General features: G+C 49.3%; 5 protein-coding genes and 1 non-coding gene across 6 annotated transcripts; 3 read left to right on the top strand and 3 right to left on the bottom strand.

The window, feature by feature from the left end:
* The first annotated feature begins 428 nt into the window (after window positions 1-428).
* Window positions 429-1,648, top strand: BKA55DRAFT_563982 (uncharacterized protein). The gene is made up of 2 exons (XM_046192449.1): window positions 429-1,096; window positions 1,144-1,648. Exons 1-2 carry the CDS (start codon window positions 481-483, stop codon window positions 1,617-1,619), a joined length of 1,092 nt encoding a protein of 363 aa, XP_046050963.1. The 5' UTR covers window positions 429-480; the 3' UTR covers window positions 1,620-1,648.
* A 2-nt stretch (window positions 1,649-1,650) lies between these two features.
* On the bottom strand, window positions 1,651-4,825 carry BKA55DRAFT_508293 (uncharacterized protein; the record flags this gene model as incomplete). The annotated part of the gene is made up of 3 exons (XM_046187415.1): window positions 1,651-2,209; window positions 2,256-2,491; window positions 2,795-4,825. 3 exons carry the CDS (start codon window positions 4,823-4,825, stop codon window positions 1,651-1,653), a joined length of 2,826 nt encoding a protein of 941 aa, XP_046050962.1.
* A 759-nt stretch (window positions 4,826-5,584) lies between these two features.
* On the top strand, window positions 5,585-7,301 carry BKA55DRAFT_537801 (uncharacterized protein; the record flags this gene model as incomplete). The annotated part of the gene is made up of 3 exons (XM_046189966.1): window positions 5,585-5,595; window positions 5,847-6,327; window positions 6,399-7,301. 3 exons carry the CDS (start codon window positions 5,585-5,587, stop codon window positions 7,299-7,301), a joined length of 1,395 nt encoding a protein of 464 aa, XP_046050961.1.
* Window positions 7,302-9,232: 1,931 nt separating this feature from the next.
* On the top strand, window positions 9,233-14,778 carry BKA55DRAFT_563969 (uncharacterized protein). Its single transcript, XM_046192448.1, has 10 exons — window positions 9,233-9,841; window positions 9,973-10,107; window positions 10,185-10,214; window positions 10,267-10,331; window positions 10,380-10,821; window positions 10,870-11,197; window positions 11,252-11,745; window positions 11,797-12,291; window positions 12,344-12,487; window positions 12,535-14,778. The coding sequence occupies exons 1-10, from the start codon at window positions 9,704-9,706 to the stop codon at window positions 14,554-14,556; spliced, it is 4,293 nt and encodes a 1,430-aa protein (XP_046050960.1). The 5' UTR covers window positions 9,233-9,703; the 3' UTR covers window positions 14,557-14,778.
* Window positions 14,779-14,941: 163 nt separating this feature from the next.
* On the bottom strand, window positions 14,942-15,036 carry BKA55DRAFT_t140. Its single transcript has one exon. It is a non-coding gene; the product is annotated as a tRNA-Ile (tRNA).
* Window positions 15,037-16,025: 989 nt separating this feature from the next.
* On the bottom strand, window positions 16,026-17,681 carry BKA55DRAFT_508729 (uncharacterized protein; the record flags this gene model as incomplete). The annotated part of the gene is made up of 1 exon (XM_046187460.1): window positions 16,026-17,681. One exon carries the CDS (start codon window positions 17,679-17,681, stop codon window positions 16,026-16,028), a length of 1,656 nt encoding a protein of 551 aa, XP_046050959.1.
* Window positions 17,682-17,817: the final 136 nt, after the last annotated feature.

Here is a 17,817-nt window from a genome sequence, read left to right as displayed (position 1 = left end):
CTTTATAGCAGCATGGCGATGGATGATGATGTTGGTTTTATTTACCCCCTTTTTTATATAAGTTAGTTTGCGTGAAGCAATAGCAGCACGGCGTGAATTAATAATACTTTTTGAAACTTTGAGAAATGGAGCAATTAAATATGAATGAGTGTAGTGAATCCTTAGTCACTTCGTCAAAATTACTGAATCGAGTCTTGAGTCTGAATTCGTTAGCAAAGTTTCCATGTGTTAGTTATTCAACTTCAACTTCAACCTCAAATGAGAGGTTTTCACACGTTCACCACACACAACGTTTCCATAACCACATACTGTACTTTCTAAGGCATAAATATCCATGAGAAATATTCAGAATACGAATAACCATTTACATGTTAGTGCTCTCAATCCTTGTCTATGATATGATACTTCTCCGAAATCATGGGGCCGACACCGGCTTCGCTACCCTAGACCCACCGGCGATCCTGGGGAAGATCGGATATAATGGATATCCGTGGACATAACTTCAAACCAGCAACTTCAGTCTCTACTCATTTTCCTCATACGGATCATTCTCTCGATATGGCTAACAAATACGTCACGCAAGGCCTTCCGGCCGCCCCAGAAATCTCTCTCAAGACCATCCCCATGGCAGGCTTGCTTGTCGATATTTATGGTCTTGATGAACTCCCTCCCAATGTCCCTGTGTCATGCCTATGGCTTCTCCACCCTCGTACCAGATCACGAGAAACTATGAATGATATCGCCAGACGCACTATAGGAGCATGGGGCGCACAAGCTGGAGCCAATCCCAAGCGAGGCCTCATCGCCTTGACATTTGATATGCCTAACCACGGAACTAGAATGGTTAGCGAGTCAGCGAACCATCCTTGGAGTAAAGGAAATGCGACACATGCGCTTGATATGTTTGGTATGGTTAAGGGTGGAGTATCAGATATGAGCGGTCTCATGGATCTTGTTTCGGGGTATCTTGGCCGTGAAATTGATGGTCATGTGTGCCTTGGTTGGAGTCTGGGCGGACATGGTGCCTGGCAGGCTTTCTTTGGAGAGAAGAGGATTGATGCGGCTGTAGTGATCATCGGATGCCCTGACTTTACAGGTGAGTTATTCTGGCCAAATGCGAGGAATATGAACTGATCAAAATAGGACTCATGTCTGGTCGCGCTGCGGGAGCGAAACTCGACTGTGGCGCTGATTTTATCGGAAGCAAGTATTTCCCCAAGGATCTTATCGAGATTTGCAGCAAACATGACCCCAAAGCTATCTGCTTCGGTACTTCACCTATCCCATCTTCACTTTCCTCTGCCGAACAGACTCGCCTGAGGGCTATCCTGGACGAACGCGCCAAAGGCAAGAAGCTGCTCCTGTGCTCGGGCGGTGACGATGAGTTGGTCCCGTACGCAAACACCAAGGAGTTTGCGACGTTGTTGAAGGAAGCTGTGAGTGAGAAAGGCTGGTATCGTGATGGCGGGTTGGAGGTGGATGATAGAGTTTATGAGGGTATTGGACATAAGTTCAGTCCTAAGATGGTGGAAGATGCTGTGTGGTTCTTGGTTAATGCAGTGGGAAAGGGACCGAGAGGCAAGGCACATGTTAGAGAGGGGGAGAAAAGTGTTCTATAGATTTGTGGTATAGACATAGATATGATAGGCATCACCAAGGCCGTGGTGCCTCTTCGTCTATAACCTCGCTCCCATTATTCATTTTGACGACTAAACCACCGCGATCGCAATCTCTACTTGGAAACACGCCCTGCCATACACCCCAAGGGCTCCTCTTCACTCTCTTCCCAGCAAGACTCTCCCCTCGTCCATGAGGGTCATCCTTCCACTCACCCATGGCCAACGTGGCACCCTTCATCGCTTCTTCTTTATCTTGATTTTTTGAAGAAGTTGCCATACCGGGCGGATCTATACCGATGAATGTGACTCGGTCGAGAGGGAAGCCAATAGCTGCGCAGTGCCCATCGACAAGTCTCTCTTTCTTAAAACCATGGCTTACTATGGTGATGCGAGTTGGCCATGTTTTGTGGTGAGAGTAGAAAAGCGTTAGGGAAAAGAGGACGTTATGATACGAATCAAGCGCGCGCTCTTCTAACAATACTGCATTGTTGATATCTTCGTCCTGTAACAGTCCCCAGTAGTTGTTCTTGGTTGCGATGTTTTTGTAGCCAGCTGCTTCGGAAATTCTTGACTCTTTGCGCGTCGGTCCTCTATCATGGTCAGTACACGCACAAAAATGTTAGCCAGGTCACATACCCAGAAATCATCAAAACAGAGCCAGGACGATCCTGAGTGAGGGCCTCTACGCCAGCTTTGATATGCTGAACAAAAGTCGGGGTTTCACCACGTTGAAAGTCGGCGATTAACCATTCGCTTTCATTCTGGCCGAGGGTTGGGCCACTGAGCCAAACTCCGTGGCAGCAGACAATGATGAGATGTGACGGTGGCATGGCGGTGAGATGGAAGATGAGGGGATTCAGAAGTTGGACAGGCTGGATGTAAAGTAAGGGACTGATCATGTGATAACTAGTCTGGAAGAAAATTAAGGAAACAAAAGAATTGAGGCTGTCAAAATGTGAGATACAATAGATGAAGTGGGCTTTACAGTGTTCACATTGAAGGACTGAAGCTTCATGATAAATTGAGATAGACTTTGCCCCTCTACCCTGGTATTGTACATATAGATCCTACTGAATCTCCCCATTCCATTTCCCCTTCCAATGCATAAATCGCTTTGTGATAGTACATTCGCGTTATAGATATTCAAACATTCCAAGTCATCATAAGTTTCCCACCGTTTTCCTGTTAGCAGCCAGCTTTGCTTCAAAAGGGTCACTGTTCTCCCTCGTCTTAGCCTGTTTTATCTCCTGTGCCCTTTGCTTCTCAGCCGCAGCGAGTTGATCGCTGAAACTCCCTTTAGGGTCTTTCCATGCTATATTAGACTTGCTCTTGCGCTTCTTTGGCTCCTCTGTTGGTTGGAAAGGGGACTTTGTTGGAGGCTTGGGTGTCTTCGGATACCCAAACACCTGCCGGTGACTCTTGTACTTCATGTGCGGTAGTGCACGTCGTCCCCTGATTTTGAACATGGCATCTTCATACTCTGCCTTGTGCTTCGCAGCCTGTGCCTCCAAGTCTTCGAGGCGGGAGGCAATGTTCTCCACAGACGTTTCAGGCTTATCTGTTTCCTTCTTTGGGCTCTCCATATCCCTCTTCACAGCAACGATAGATATCCGATACCCCTCTGCCTGTTTCTTATGAAACGCAGCCCTCCTTTGCAACTCTCTTGTCTTAATGGGTACTTGTAGTGGTTGGATAGGGCCGCCGGCGCGTACTTGGGCAAAGACCTTATTTCGTTTCGGTGATAGGTGGTGATGTCGTCTCGCCTGCTTGAACTCCCGTGCCTCCTCGTCTGTCAGATTTCTCTCTCGAGCAATCTTGGAATATCGGTAGAGTTGAGCTCTGCCAGGTCTTCTCGTACCTAGTTCTCTTGTTCGATGAATGCCTTTGAGGCTGAATAATTGTCGAATCAGGTAAAGACTTCCTGTGACCACTAAAGGACCACCGTCGCTCTTCTTGCAAGCCCATGGAAGAGCACTCGCAATGTCGGGCGTTCCAGAGTATACATTGCCAGGACCGAGTTGCTTCGTTTTGGCGTACTCGGCACCGAATGAGGCGGGCAAAGGCTGAGGATCATTGGGACCTTGAGTAAATTCAACCATAGCAAAGTTGTCCTGAGGCTCTACAAGCTTGTCCATCATCTTAAAGAAAGGTTTGTCCTTGCTCGATGACATACCCATGACCCAAGTCACTGGCTGGTCATCTTTTCGTAGGCGTTTGTTGACATATTTACTCAATTCTTTGACTCCCAACATGTTGTGAGCACCATCGACCAGAATTTCTCGTGGCTCAATACCAGAAAGCGGCGCGTTGACTTGAACTGTTTCCAATCGACCAGGTAAGAAAGGATCGGTTTCCAAGAGCTTATCCAAGTTGATCTCCTGTAATGGGAAGAGTTGACGGAAGGCCATGGCTGCACACAAAAGATTCTGGACTTGGTAGCTCTCAAGCATCCATTTCGAGTTGTCGAGAGTTAACAGTAAAGGCTCGCCTTTCCATGTGAGGATGATGTCTGTTCCTACCTCTCGAGCATGTTTTCGTAGAACATGGACGACAGAAGGCTTGTTAGTGTGGTCAACAATACAAGGGACGTTCTTTCGCATGATGCCAGCTTTAACCTTGGCAATGTGTTCGAGGGTATTTCCAAGGTACTCTTGGTGGTCGAGGCCGATCTTGGAAATGATAGTGACAGACTTTTGCTTCATGGCATTGGTCGCATCGGTAGCACCGCCCATACCAACTTCGACGATGCCATAGGGAACGTGCATTTTGTTGAATACTCGGAATGCTGTTGCTGTTTCGGTCTCGAAAGGCGATAAACTTTGAGGTTCCTCTCCATGTTTGTATTTCCAACCAGCAGCAATACGACTGTACTTTTCCTCAACATGCTTCATTTCCATGTCGTACATGCGCGGATTCACATAAAGACCATTAATTGTGACTCCGTTGTGCCTCTCTGGAAAGGCGGGAGATGTGAAGCTTCCATAACCGAGACCAGCGAGCTTGAACATACCAGCAAGAAAGGTGCATATTGAGCCTTTACCATTGGTGCCAGCAACATGAATACCCTTCCACTCTTGCTTGTCTGGTATGACACGATTGATACGATCCAGGCCTAGTCGAATATCTCTGTAACCTGGCGTCCTCTTGCTGGCCAAGACCCGATTAATGCGGTTAAGGGCGAACTGGATTTCCTGAGTGGAAGACATGATGAAGATTTAGGTGAGACGGCATCTCATCGGAGCCCGGCGCTGGGGATGGAAAGTGCCGTGTGAGGCTCCTGAGATGCTGATTGAGTCAGCCCCAGGGCGAATTGGCGTATTTGGTGATGATTATGAGTTGAGTTTCGTTATAGACGTCACGACATGAGCGAGACTACTTCGTCCATTATTTTTCACTTTGGGGCAATTCATGTCGGCATGGGGTGGGGTGTTGAAAGCCACACTCGCCGAAAGCCGATGAAAGTGGTCTGATGTGGCTCTGTGGCTGTGCAGTCTTTAATCTGTTCAGTGGATGATCAGATGTGGTTTGTTAGTGTTGATTGGCTGAAGCTGGTCATCCACTAACAGTCCTTATCGCGACACGGTAGAGGGCACTATCAGACGCGCACGCGAACTGAACGCCTTGGACTTTAAGCCTCAAGAGCTTTGGATCCTCTGATTGGTCACCTAATTTCGTCGCAGTCTTCCCTGCCCTGGAGCTGCATCTTGAACCCCCCGCACCCCCTTTGCCCGTTGCCACTCCGTTCTTTCATCCTCTCCACTGGTTAATTACCCGCTTCACGCTTCACGCATTTGTCGTCTGGCTTTTATCAACCTTGCTACTCTAGGCAGCATCGTCATCACTGTTCATCAACTTTTCATCAATGACAACAATTTTGGACTTTGCAATCATTACGACTTAATTCTTTGATTCCTTATATCGCTGTTTTCGCTCATTTTCGTCATTCACTTTGTACTAAATCAGCCATGGGCCTCCCGTAAGCGCATCCTTGTTTTTTCTACCCCGTCCGTTACCTTTGTTGCCATCGCGCCAACGTAGTGATGCCCCGGTCGATCGATATTGTCGTTGTCGCCATCGCTTCACTATATCAACGCAAAGGCATGCTGCAAACATCGCGAATGCGCACAGTCGTTGCTTGATATTGCGCGCTTCGTGCTTTGCATATTCGTCGCAGTAGTGACGGCCTCGTTCTCTCAATATCGTGCACTTGTTAACCTTGTCTTGCAGATTGTTTGTTGCCCCCGTTGAGTCAGATCTCCCTTCTAAAGCTGCAGAGAAGAGCAGTGCAACGTCGCCACCCCGCTCCGCCATTCGTCGCAATATACGCACTGAACGAATTGAACGCCGCGCCGCGCATCGCCGTATTTTCTCAATTCGCGACCGCTTAAATGACGGCTCGCTACAACAGTCCGGTACTTTGACCGGCCGAGATGGTCGCTCTGTACCATGGGCTGAAGCTGGATTCCCACCTGATCTTGAGACTACGAGAGGTCCCGATGGGCTGCGCCGAGCCAGACCGTTTCGCGATGTTCTGAGAGAGATGGCTAGATCGGATGATCGCAGAAGGGACATGCTTGAAGAGCGCATAAACTCGCTGTTTAGGGATGGCAGCAACTCACAAGATCGAAACACATCCAACTCACATCTCTCATATGAGGATTTGGACTTGGGTTGGCATGAGGGTCCTCGACCTTCTCGCCCTGCAGTGGTAAGTTCTATCATCCATGATGTTTTGGACCAAGTGTCCAATTTGTATGCTTTTACTAACAACTAACTCAGGTGGTGCCGGTGCCTCCCAGACAAGCTCCTGAAGAGAATGGAGTTCAACCGCAAAGACTTCCTTCTCTTGTAACGTACCCCTTGATTAGCACAGATGACTCTGAAGAAATGGGCCAGCGCCGAGCTCACCACTCGGCAATGCGCGAAGCTCTCCGTGCGTCAAACAGGCATCAGCGATTCGCACCTATGCAACGTGTAGACGGGCTTGGCGACCGTGATAGGAGCCTCAGTCCAGAGGTGTGGGATACTCTTCTATCTACACTTACCCCTGACCCTCAACCACCTAGCGCAGGTTCCTCTTTTGCATCAAATGTTGCATCTCAGAGTGCCGGTGCCACATCAGGCACCTCTTTCACCACGCCCGACCAAGACCCTGACGCCCTAGTTGACCAGGCCTGTGAGTCGGGTTGCGAAGGCTCCGAAACTGAAGGCCCTGATCAAACTCTTAGCGTCCTAGATCGAATTAGAAGACGCCGAGCAGAGATGCGACGTGTTCACGTAAGAATACCTGAAGCTGGCCTAGACGGCCCAGTTGATGGAGGCGCCATTCGAGATAACGACGCGGTCAGGTCCGATTCTAGACAACGAAGATCCCCGGATGGGCTAGTGCCCAGTGATGATCGCCACAGGCTCAGGAGATGGGGCCGAGAGCGCTCACTTCGATCACGTTCCGCCTGGGTGGGACACTTGTCCGTGGGCAACTCGGACGACGAGCAAGGACCGGAACGAAACAGACAGAACCGAGAGAGCTCAACGACATCGGGAAGCAACACGAACGTTGAAGATGACTGGATGGGAATGCAGCGCATCGTGCGTAGCCTAGCACGACGTGAAGATATTCCCGATGAATGGTGGGCTGAGGCTGGCCTCAGTCGAACACTGCCAGGGGACGGGACAGAATAAAGAGGGCACATGGAACCAGTTTGAATTCGATTTGAAGCGGGATATAAAAGAACAGGATTGCTTGCTACAGATTTGGTCAGATGGCGTTAAAACGGAAAACCGAGCAGTGTCGGCAATGATTTGTATCATAATTGTACGGTTGTTAACATTTTGGCTCGATAGTGAGCAGGGAGAATATCTAATGAAAGTTGATGTTGAACGAACTCACTCTTCTGGACCGTTGCTTATGCTACCACAGACTGATATGATGGATAACTGCCGGGATCTATGGTCCATGAAGCGGCCACGCTTAGACGCACATCATCTTGAGATCCTGGTAGATCTATCTTGATGTGGCTTGAAGGGCCTTGTCTTCGGGACGGCTACGTGCTGCCAACTGCAATATGTACAGCTACGGTGAAGAAATACGAGAACATAAGGCATCAAGATGATATGATTTTCTTTTGTCGTCCAATACTTGCTGTTCACCTGGTGAAAGCACACACCATTTGCCGGCATAAGCCTCTCCTGAGACTGTATAAGGGGTTGTTGAGCACGGCTCTTGACATGATATTTCAAACTCAAAGATGGCCCTGCAGCCGAACTATTGATCGAGGGTAAAATGAAATGTTATAACTCATAAATTGAGATATATAGTATTGGCGAATGTGCCAACTCCAATGTCCGTGGAGGGCGTAAAGTATCGTCATGACAGCGTCACGTAATGCCGAGCCAAGCAGAGGCGCTTTGAACAAAAATGAGATTGCAATCTCAGTTTAGTTTACGGTTCAGCTCACAACGAAAACAAGAAAAGAAAATCTCCGTGCACGATATCGATCGACGGTGAGATACGATATCTTTCCCTGCTTGGCATTGACGCCTTGTAACTTAACTTTATCAAGCAAGTCAAGTTAAGTTGAGTTACCTGGGTCTAAAGAGCTGGGATGATATGAGACGCATTAGTGGCTTCGAGGGTTAGATCGGCGTCGTCCTCGAGAGCAGGGTATTTCGATTGGGTTGTTGGTTGTTGCTGACAGGGAAAGACATAACTTGACTAGTATTTGAGGCGTCGGAGGAGCTGGCTGAAAGAGAATAACCCGGATGGCTATAGAGTTTGTGTGACGGATGAGTTTCCAAGTTGATCGTTGACGGTGAGGCTTGTTTTGAAGTGTGGTAAGCATATTCGTCCATTGTTGGAATTTGAAGGATGTAGTTATGCTTTTTTTTTTATGAACTTGGTACTTTTGTCTAATAATAAGCGGAGATGAGATATGTTGTTGACTTGGAAAAGAATGCCAGCATTGGTGCCTGTGTCTGAATGCATCCACTACCTTGGCTTACATGGCATGGCATAGCATGGCAGGAACATGAACTGTTTCAAAATGTGGACTTTTCCTTGTAAGTGAAGAACTCTAAAACATGCTAAGAACTTGTCTCTTGAAACTGGTGCTGAGAATCGATGTTGACATCATCATCGGGTCCTAACAATAAATTGTTTTTACAAGTCATCGTGTTGTTGCTTGTCAATTGGTCTCGAGGTGGAGAACTGAATAGCGAGCTAGTGGGGAATGGCCCTGCAAGTTGAAGCTGGGCGTTGAAGAGCGCTGGACTTGCAGGGCGGCACGGGCCCCCCGGGCACCCCGTCACGCAGCGCAAGGTACCTCGACCATCAATGGATGTACCGACCATTACCTTACGGGGCTGCCCCAGGCCCTGGGCTGATTTGGGTTGGGTTGCGAGCCTGCCTGATCAGTTACTACGTAGTAGTGAGTGACTACCTACTTAGGTAGACTAGAGGTGAATCTGAGACGAGAAACAACACCTTCAGTCGAGTCCAGTCCAGCGCATGATTGATTGGAGATCAGTGGCTTTTTGGTCCAGCTCCGAATTTCCACCCAGTTTCTTACCTTACTTTTTTTTTTCCAGTTCACTTCATTTTTTTTAATTTTTTTTTTTTTTTTACTTACTTACTTACGACCCTTCTACTCACTCCCTCTCTTAACAACAAACTCTCACGCAATTCGATCCCTTGCCCACCCGGGTTATTCATCCTGTCCCTCCTTTAACCCTGGGCTGTTCTATTAGCGACCGCACGAAACGAAACGAATGAACGAACGGACCTTGTCCATCCATTCTCCTCCTCGATCACGCTGACGACGTCGACCAAGCTTTCAACGAGCTCAACTACATTCGCCAAACTCGACGACGACAGCTCTTTACCGAACCCGATCTCGTATGTAGAAACGAATTACACTGCGCCGCTCCGCTCCCTTCCTTCGATATTCGCCGGGAATGATATCTCCGTCTTGGTCTGAACCTTGTCCTTCCTCCGCCGAACTGCCTCTGCTTTCACCGAGGAGGCATAACCCAGCTTGTCACGACCAAATCAGAGCATCATTGAGTTAGAGAGCGCCTGAGAGATAATGCCCGAGCGGCAGTACCACGCCAATGGCCGCGCCGCCGTGGCCTCCCGCGAACGACCCTATACACCAGGAACGCCCTCACGAAAAGACAAGATACGAGAAAGCTCTGCCCTTCAAGATCCAGGGCTCAAGGACTACGTGCGTATTTCCAACTACCGATATCACCGGTGCTTGATCCCGATCCCTGGAAAGTCGGATATCATGATAAGCGAGAGTAGCAGCAGGGTTTAGTGAAAGTTGTCGCTAATGTTTACCTTTTCTGCTTTTAGCGTTTAGGTGAATGCCTCGGAAAAGGTGCTTTTGGATCTGTGTACAAGGCTTTTAACTGGGGAAATGGCGAGGCGGTTGCTGTGAAGCAGATCAAGCTCGCAGATCTTCCCAAGAGCGAGTTGCGCATGATCGAGGTGGGTTGTTTCTGAGCTCTACCCTAAAGCTCAATGGTTGTGATTCGGACGAACTGACATGAGTGAGTGCTGTTTAGAGTGAAATCGATCTGCTCAAGAATCTTCATGTAGGAATCCTGGTCTGAAATAGTATCATATGTGAAGGCTGACAAGCAGTAGCATGATAACATTGTCAAGTACATTGGCTTTGTCAAGTCCGTTGACGCCCTCAACATTATCCTAGAGTATGCGATTCGATTTTACTCTTGATGCCCGGGAACTAACAAATCTAGATACTGCGAGAATGGTTCTCTGCACTCAATATGCAAGGCATATGGCAAGTTCCCCGAAAATCTGGTTGGGGTCTACATGACGCAGGTCCTGCAGGGACTTCAATACCTCCACGACCAGGGTGTCATACATAGAGATATCAAAGGCGCCAACATTCTCACCACAAAAGACGGCACGGTCAAGCTCGCAGACTTCGGCGTTTCAACCAGCACCCTTGCTGGTGGTCAGGATAAGGAGGCACAGGTTGTCGGCACACCATATTGGATGGCCCCTGAGATCATTCAGCTTTCTGGAGCAAGTTCCGCATCGGATATCTGGAGTGTTGGCTGCACTGTTATCGAGCTTCTTCAAGGGAAACCGCCCTATCACAACTTGGCTGCTATGCCTGCTCTGTTCGCAATTGTCAACGACGATCACCCCCCACTGCCTGAAGGCATCTCCGCTGTGAGTCTCCCCGATTGTATTTGGGGTTATTTTTGCTGATCTTGCCAGGCCGCCCGTGATTTTCTCATGCAATGTTTCCAAAAAGACCCCAATCTTCGTGTCACTGCCCGAAAACTACTTCGTCATGCCTGGATTACAGGTTGTCGCCGAACTGAAGCACCTGTATCAAAAACACCAGCCAATTTCAGCGATGCCGTGGAGGAAGTGAAGCAATGGAACAAAGCTCTAAAATCCTCCGGGCCAAGACTTCGACAATCGACTGGCTCTGATGCCGGGCCTTCGTCAAGATTTCTTGGTGGAACTCCTGCCAAGGGAGGTCTATCACTTGCAAAACTACGTCCTGGTGCAGGAGCTTTCAGTAAGCCTGAACTAGCTGGTACGTTAAAGTCTCGATGTCTGAGTATTCTGCCTAACCCTAACCGTATCACAGATGATGACAACTGGGACGATGATTTTGCGACAGCTATTTCACCAAGCGCATTACAACTACCACACCTCAAGCCACAAGACAACTTCGGCGGTCTATTATCGAGTGATCGCCTCAAAGCCTTTGCTTCAGTGAATGATGGAAGAAATGACAGTAATTCGTACGATGACGACTTTGAGGGCGAGTTGATGACGATAAAGGGGCTAGGCCACTGGCAAGACATCGATCCACAAGAGCAGACAATCAGACCATTGCCGAAGAAGTCCACGAAATCCTCAGAACCTGTGAAAACGCACAGTCGAAATAAATCGAGCTCAAGTAAGGTCGCTGGCGCAGGCCGGACCAGATCGCCCACGAAATCAAATCTCAATAACAAGTTCGAGCTTCCACCAAGACCAGATATTATCTACCGGGAACAAAGTATGGAAGACTTCTCAGATCTCTTTGTGGATAACGACAACGTCTTCACCCACAATGTGAATCAAGCTGTCAGAAGAGTAAGTTACATATCTCTGGACCTCATGCGCCCAAGGCTCACAAGTCTACAGAACTCACGACAGGCTGATGCACCACAACTCTTTCACCCATCCGATCTTACATCATTACCGAGGTCAATGCAGGAATCTGGCTCTGGTAATATGAAGAAGAAGCCTTTGTCTCGACCGTCAGTTCTTCCCGACAGGCCAATGCGACGGACACGATCATCAATAGAAATCCAGAAATTCGCAGAAGATGACGACGAAGATTTTAGCGATGTTTTCGGACCTGAATCATCAATAGCGGAGAAGGAGGAGAGCGAAAAGGGATCCGAGGATGGCGGTTTGATGCTCATGTCTCGTGTGTCGAGCAATTCCTGGTTAGGGGACGACGAAGACGAAGATGATCCCTTCGCATCGATGGATCCAGGATGGGATGAGATGGATCTGGAGGCCAACATTGCCAGAGACCGACATGCCAGATTAGCAGAGAGGGTAGAGGACTTGGTGAGATCTCTCAAAACGACTGAGGGTGAGGATGCCCTGGCTGAGTTCTCGGAAGATTTGGTAAGTTCTTGTCATACTTGACACCCAGAAACGAGTGACTGATACATCACAGCTTGCCTTACTTTGGGAGAACAATGAGGTGAAGAATCTAATCATCAGCGCTCATGGATTGTTACCGATTCTTGAAATTTTGGAGCCTTGTACTGTCAAAAGCAGGCAATACATGATCCTGCAGCTCCTCAAGGTCGTCAACGCAGTAAGTTCTAGCGTCTGCAATATACCCGCGGCCTGCTAATATTTCAGATCATCCTGGACGACGTTGAAATTCAAGAAAACTTATGTTTCGTTGGTGGCATACCCATCATTACCAAGTTTGCTGCACGACAATACTCAGATGAGATTCGCCTGGAAGCAGCTGCTTTTGTCCGTCAGATGTATCAAACATCGACATTGACCCTCCAGATGTTTGTATCTGCGGGTGGTCTGAACGTGCTGGTCGAGTTCCTCGACGAGGATTACGACGTTACTCGAGACCTTGTTCTTATTGGGGTCAACGGTATCTGGAACGTATTTGAGCTTCAAGGACCAACCCCCAAGAACGACTTTTGCAGAATCTTCTCACGAAGCAAGATTCTATATCCGTTGGCACTTGTCTTGCACCGAGTCCTTGATGAAGAGGGCGAGGACGAGCTTGGTGAGCTAGTGGAAGGACGAATCGTCAACATTTTCTATCTCTTCAGTCAAGCAGAGAACTACGTCAAGGAGGTCGTAGCAGATCGGCAAGTACTGAAGAGTGTACTAAAAGATCTACGGCGCATGACGCCAATACATCAGATCACAATGCTCAAGTTCATCAAGAACCTTTCGATGCTTTCGACAACGATTGAGTCGCTGCACTCAGCCGATGCTATCGAATTCTTGATTGACCTTCTGAGTTACAGCATGAAGAAGGGCCAAACACATTTTCGCGAAATATCTAATCAGGTTCTCAACACATTATTTAACCTCTGCCGCCTGAGCAAGGAACGCCAGGAGGACGCTGCTGTTGGTGGTATTATTCCTCTACTCCTGAGAATCATGCAGACCGACCGGCCCCCGAAAGAGTTTGCCCTCCCAATACTCTGTGATATGGCGCACTCAGGGTCCAAGGGCCGCAGATACTTGTGGCAGAACAAGGGTCTCAACTTTTACGTATCATTACTTACAGACCAGTACTGGCAGGTTACTGCGCTCGATGCCATCTTGGTCTGGCTGCAGGAGGAAACAGCTAATGTAGAGACTCATCTTGCTGATGGTAACTTCACACGAGCGATTATTAGTTGCTTTAGTACCAATAGGGTGAACGCCTTTGATTCCAACTTATTGGAACCACTACTCAAACTGCTACGCCTCAGCCCGTCAGTTGCGGCCTCGCTGGCGAAGCCCGAAATGTTTGCAGGCATTGCGCAGCGTTTGACTCACAAGAAGGCGGTTGTGCGACTTAACCTCCTGAGATTAGTGAGGACTATCATGGATGCTTGTGAGCCTGGCTTGGGCAGTGGCGATGGAACGAGATCCCTCAACAGCTCTCAAGTGCGATCTCTCATGGCTGCCATTCAGACTCTATCAGAGAAGGACTCGGCTGTCCTCGTGCGAAACCTCGCGTCCGAACTGGTGCGGTCCAACATCGAGCCAAGCGGAAGATCCGGCGAGGGTGCGTCCAGTGCTGTACCAAGTTCATCATCATCCAGAAGACCAGGATCCCGACGGGGTGCAAGCTATACACCCCCTGGCTTACACTCGTCGGCATCAGTTCCGCAGACACCTACGCATAGGAGCCGTGGTAGTCTTGCGAGTAATACTTATATCGAAGTAGCAGCGAGTCCGCGTCGAACAGCTGCTGTCGAACGAGAACGAGAGGGAGCACTATACAGGCCCCGGAGTAGGGATGGGCCAACAGGTATCCCCCGACGTGTCAGCGGCGAATTTGTATCTGCAAAGAGTCGGCTCCCTCGGACTTCGCTGGCTACGTCGAGTAGCTCCAGATCAGCCATTGGGATCAGTGCCAACGGCAACAGTCCAGCCCTCAGCTCCCGCAGCGATATTACTATGAGTGCCCGAAGCGATAGCAGCTTGAGCAATAAGGAGAACGTAGGCCGCGCGCCGAGCAGTCGCGATGGACTCAGAAGCAGAGATGGGTTGAGCAGTAGAGATGGATTGAGTAGTAGAGACGGGCTCGGCAGTAGAGATGGCAGCATGGCATCTCCAGGGTTACCGGAGGTAGCAGAACGAGTGGGCATAAGTAAGAGACGGAGTCGAATGCCTGGAGAGCCCAAATGGACATGACGAATTAAGAGGCAACGACGGGATGGAGATGAGAGATGAGAGATGAGCGGAATGCATGAAGAGCACGATATGATACTTCAGGGGCTGTACATGATAGACATGAGAATGGACAAAGACGCAGTGAAACTGCGATTGCATGAGAAACAAACAAACAAGAGAAAAGACCATAAATAAATGAAAGAAGAGATCATGAAGCAATTCACTTTGTCAATACTACCCTACCCACTCATTTTCATTTTGTTCATTCCTATTCCGCTCCTGCTTCCAAATATCCACACAACCTCAACACCACAACGCAACCTCACGATATCCCAACACAGCCAGAGAAAAGATATCACATTATCATTAGAAACAGCAAAAAATGAATCTGGAGGGCTGTTGGGATTGCTCCCGCCAGGGCTTGAACCTGAGACCTTCGCATTACCGAACACTCGGATTGAGGTATTAGTACGACGCTCTAACCAACTGAGCTACGGAAGCCGTCCAGATGTGATTGTTGAAGGGCGATGTGGGATTGGGGAACTTGAACCAATCGAGAATAAGCGAGAGAAAGAAGAGATGAAATCACGACTGCTCATCATAAAGTATCCTAAACTTATGAAGAGTTTGACAAATGCTTAGGTTAAATGTGAGGAGTTTAGACCAGGATTCCTTGGACTCATCTCTGAAGATGTGTCATATGATGGATATAATCACCATGTGCCTGTTACACGAATGGTTGGCGTTTTGTATCACAAAGACATGTCGATATATGAAAACAAATATCAAGTGGCTTTCAAATTGTGATTGTGCCATTGTAAAACTAATCTATGAATATGCCTATCCCTTGCCAGTTGATATATCGGTCCATGATAGCATACCAGGTCTCCTGACTGCATATGTACCCCTCGACGTCAAAAGAACCCAGTCTCCTAGGACCTGGGCCATGACCAGCAGGGAAAAGACAGCATGTGGTACCTTAACGAATGCAAGAAAGCAAATGTCAAATTTGCCGAAACAATGTCCCCGTGGGAACGCCGGCCGTAAATCACATCAGGGGCTGGCTGATTGCCTCACAGAGGCCACCAGTCCAGACTTTGTTCCCCGGTGATGGTTTCTCATCCTCATTGGTATAAAGATTCCTCATCAAACCCCCCAAATAACCCATTCGTTCATCTAGGCTGAGACAAGATTATCCCCGGGCAATCCCCCCCCAATGTCGTGATGAAGAAGAAGAAAAGTCTGAAGGAGAGACTGTGAAGTGAATTATAAAACTTCTGTAATGGTAAAATTCGCGGAAATAGATAAGGAAACCGTGTTTCATCCACCCCATGCAGATGGTAACAGGACTCCCAACGTGATCAGAAAAAGACTAAACGACAACCATCAAAATGCAGTCCGCCAGTCCAAGCAGTCGTGTGAACAGAAAGAAAAAGTCCGGGCGCGTTAAATCGTGACAGTGATAAGGGCTCAAGCCGAAGCGTCACCTTTTAAGCAGCGGGAGTGCTCTTGGTGAGCACCAGTCTAGGTGCCTTGCGCTGGCTATCAGCCGAGTCTTGTGCCTTGGCGGCTCGCAGAGCGCCGTTCTTAAACACATTGGCAAAAGAGCTGTTCTCACTCTCCGTGTTTGAGGCAACACTCTCCACGCTGTCCACACTCTTGCGAGCCTTCTGTCGTGAGCTGGGACGATCAGAGCCAATAGCTCCCCAGCTTCCACTAGCAGAAGTGCGCGAGCTAGGGCACTCCATATCACCAGCCAGGCTACCGGATCCACTGCGGCCGGAATCGGACTCGTTATCGGTAATAGGTGTCGAAGACTCCTCGGCAGTCTCGGAAACGGGGCTCATGCTGCCGCAAGAACTACCAGTTCCCTTGCGACGCTCAAGGCCGGCACGAACAAGGTTGTGCACAGCAGAACGACGAGTGCGAGCAGAGAAGTTTTTGCTTCCCTCGTGCTTAGCGGTGGGCTTAGCCTTAAGCTCGTCCAGAGAAGGAGGTCCACGGGGCTGACGGATAGGATGTTCTCCAGCACGGGCCTGACCAGGTCCGTATCCACCAGTCAGGGGGGTGATAGGGAAAGTAGAAGTTTTGGGTCCGGCAGACTTAGGAGCGTCAGAAGACAAAGAAGCAGCCAGAGCACTGTTGACGGGAGCCAGAGATGAGGCCTTCTTATGTCCACGACGGAAAGCATTAGCAGAGGGAGGAGGAAGAGGGGCAACCTCAGTGGGGGACTCGTAACGCTTGGGAGGCGAGTTGCTGCGGAACGAGAAAGGCTGAGACTCAACAGGAGGAGAAACCTGCACTGAGGGTGTGTTCTGCTGGTGGTGGAAGCCGCCAAAGCCAGGGGTCGAAGGCTGCTCGTTGTAAGGCGAGGTGACCTGAACAGAAGGCTGAGGGTCTCCAACGAAATACTGGCCAGTCATGGGGTTGTAGTAAATCTGCTGCTGCTGTTGAGCCTGCTGCTGAGCTTGTTGCTGTTGAGCCTGCTGGGTAAGAGCAGCCTGAACATTAAGCTGTTGCTGCATGTTCTGGAGCTGCTGCTGCTGCTCATACAGAGCAATCTGCTGTTGTGTGAATTGAGAGTTGTTCAGGTTCAGCTGTTGAAATTGCTGAGCAGCTGCCTGGACATTCCTAAGCTGCTGCTGAAGGCGCTGCTGCTGCTGAGCCAGGTACATGTTGGTAGCAAGAAGCTGGGCATACAGGCCGGGATCCTCCTGATTCTGCTCATCCATGGGGAGCTCAGGGGGCGCCAAAACCTGTTCAACGGTGTAATGTTGGCCTACCATTGAGTTGTAGTTGTTCTGAGCAGCGTATTGGGGGTAGGCCGTCTTGGGGGCGTTGTAGGTGTTGTCCTGGCCCATGCCATAGGCATTTCCAGCCATGGAGTTCCGGGCATACTGCTGCGTGGGACCGGCAGTCGTGGGTGATTGAGGGCCGAAGGACGCAGCAGTAGCGGACTTGGGGGCCGTTCTGAGACCAGCAAGGAGATGGGAACGGCTGGTGCGAGGGGTGGGAGCACCAGGGTCCTTGTCCTTTGTCTGGTTGATGAGTTCAACCGAGAGAGGTTTGGGGTTTTGGCCGCCGCGGCGGGCAGCAAGGCCACCAGTGGGCATGGAGAGGCCGTTAGCGAAACCGTTGGAAGACATTTTGAGCGAGACCGCCTGCGTCCTTGGCTCAAAGCGGGATTCGTAGATCTAAAGATTTGAGAGATAAGAAAAATAGACAGAGAACGTGGTTCGACTAATTCTTGCGTTCAAGAAAGTAGCCGGTCGGATTAGAAGG

The sequence above is a fragment of the Fusarium redolens genome (genome assembly GCF_020744475.1).
Source record: "Fusarium redolens strain MPI-CAGE-AT-0023 chromosome Unknown BKA55scaffold_6, whole genome shotgun sequence".
NCBI lineage: Eukaryota > Fungi > Ascomycota > Sordariomycetes > Hypocreales > Nectriaceae > Fusarium > Fusarium redolens.
The sequence above is the reverse complement of the archived record's forward strand: the minus strand, read 5'-3'. Positions and strand labels throughout refer to the sequence as shown.

Excerpts from the sequence above, each read along its gene's own strand:
- BKA55DRAFT_563969 (XM_046192448.1), top strand. The coding sequence starts at position 9,704 with ATGCCCGAGCGGCAGTACCACGCCAATGGCCGCGCCGCCGTGGCCTCC. Across the intron at positions 10,215-10,266 it reads ATCTGCTCAAGAATCTTCAT|CATGATAACATTGTCAAGTA; the intron begins GTAGGAATCCTG and ends GACAAGCAGTAG. Across the intron at positions 10,332-10,379 it reads GCCCTCAACATTATCCTAGA|ATACTGCGAGAATGGTTCTC; the intron begins GTATGCGATTCG and ends TAACAAATCTAG.
- BKA55DRAFT_563982 (XM_046192449.1), top strand. The coding sequence starts at position 481 with ATGGATATCCGTGGACATAACTTCAAACCAGCAACTTCAGTCTCTACT. Across the intron at positions 1,097-1,143 it reads CGGATGCCCTGACTTTACAG|GACTCATGTCTGGTCGCGCT; the intron begins GTGAGTTATTCT and ends TGATCAAAATAG.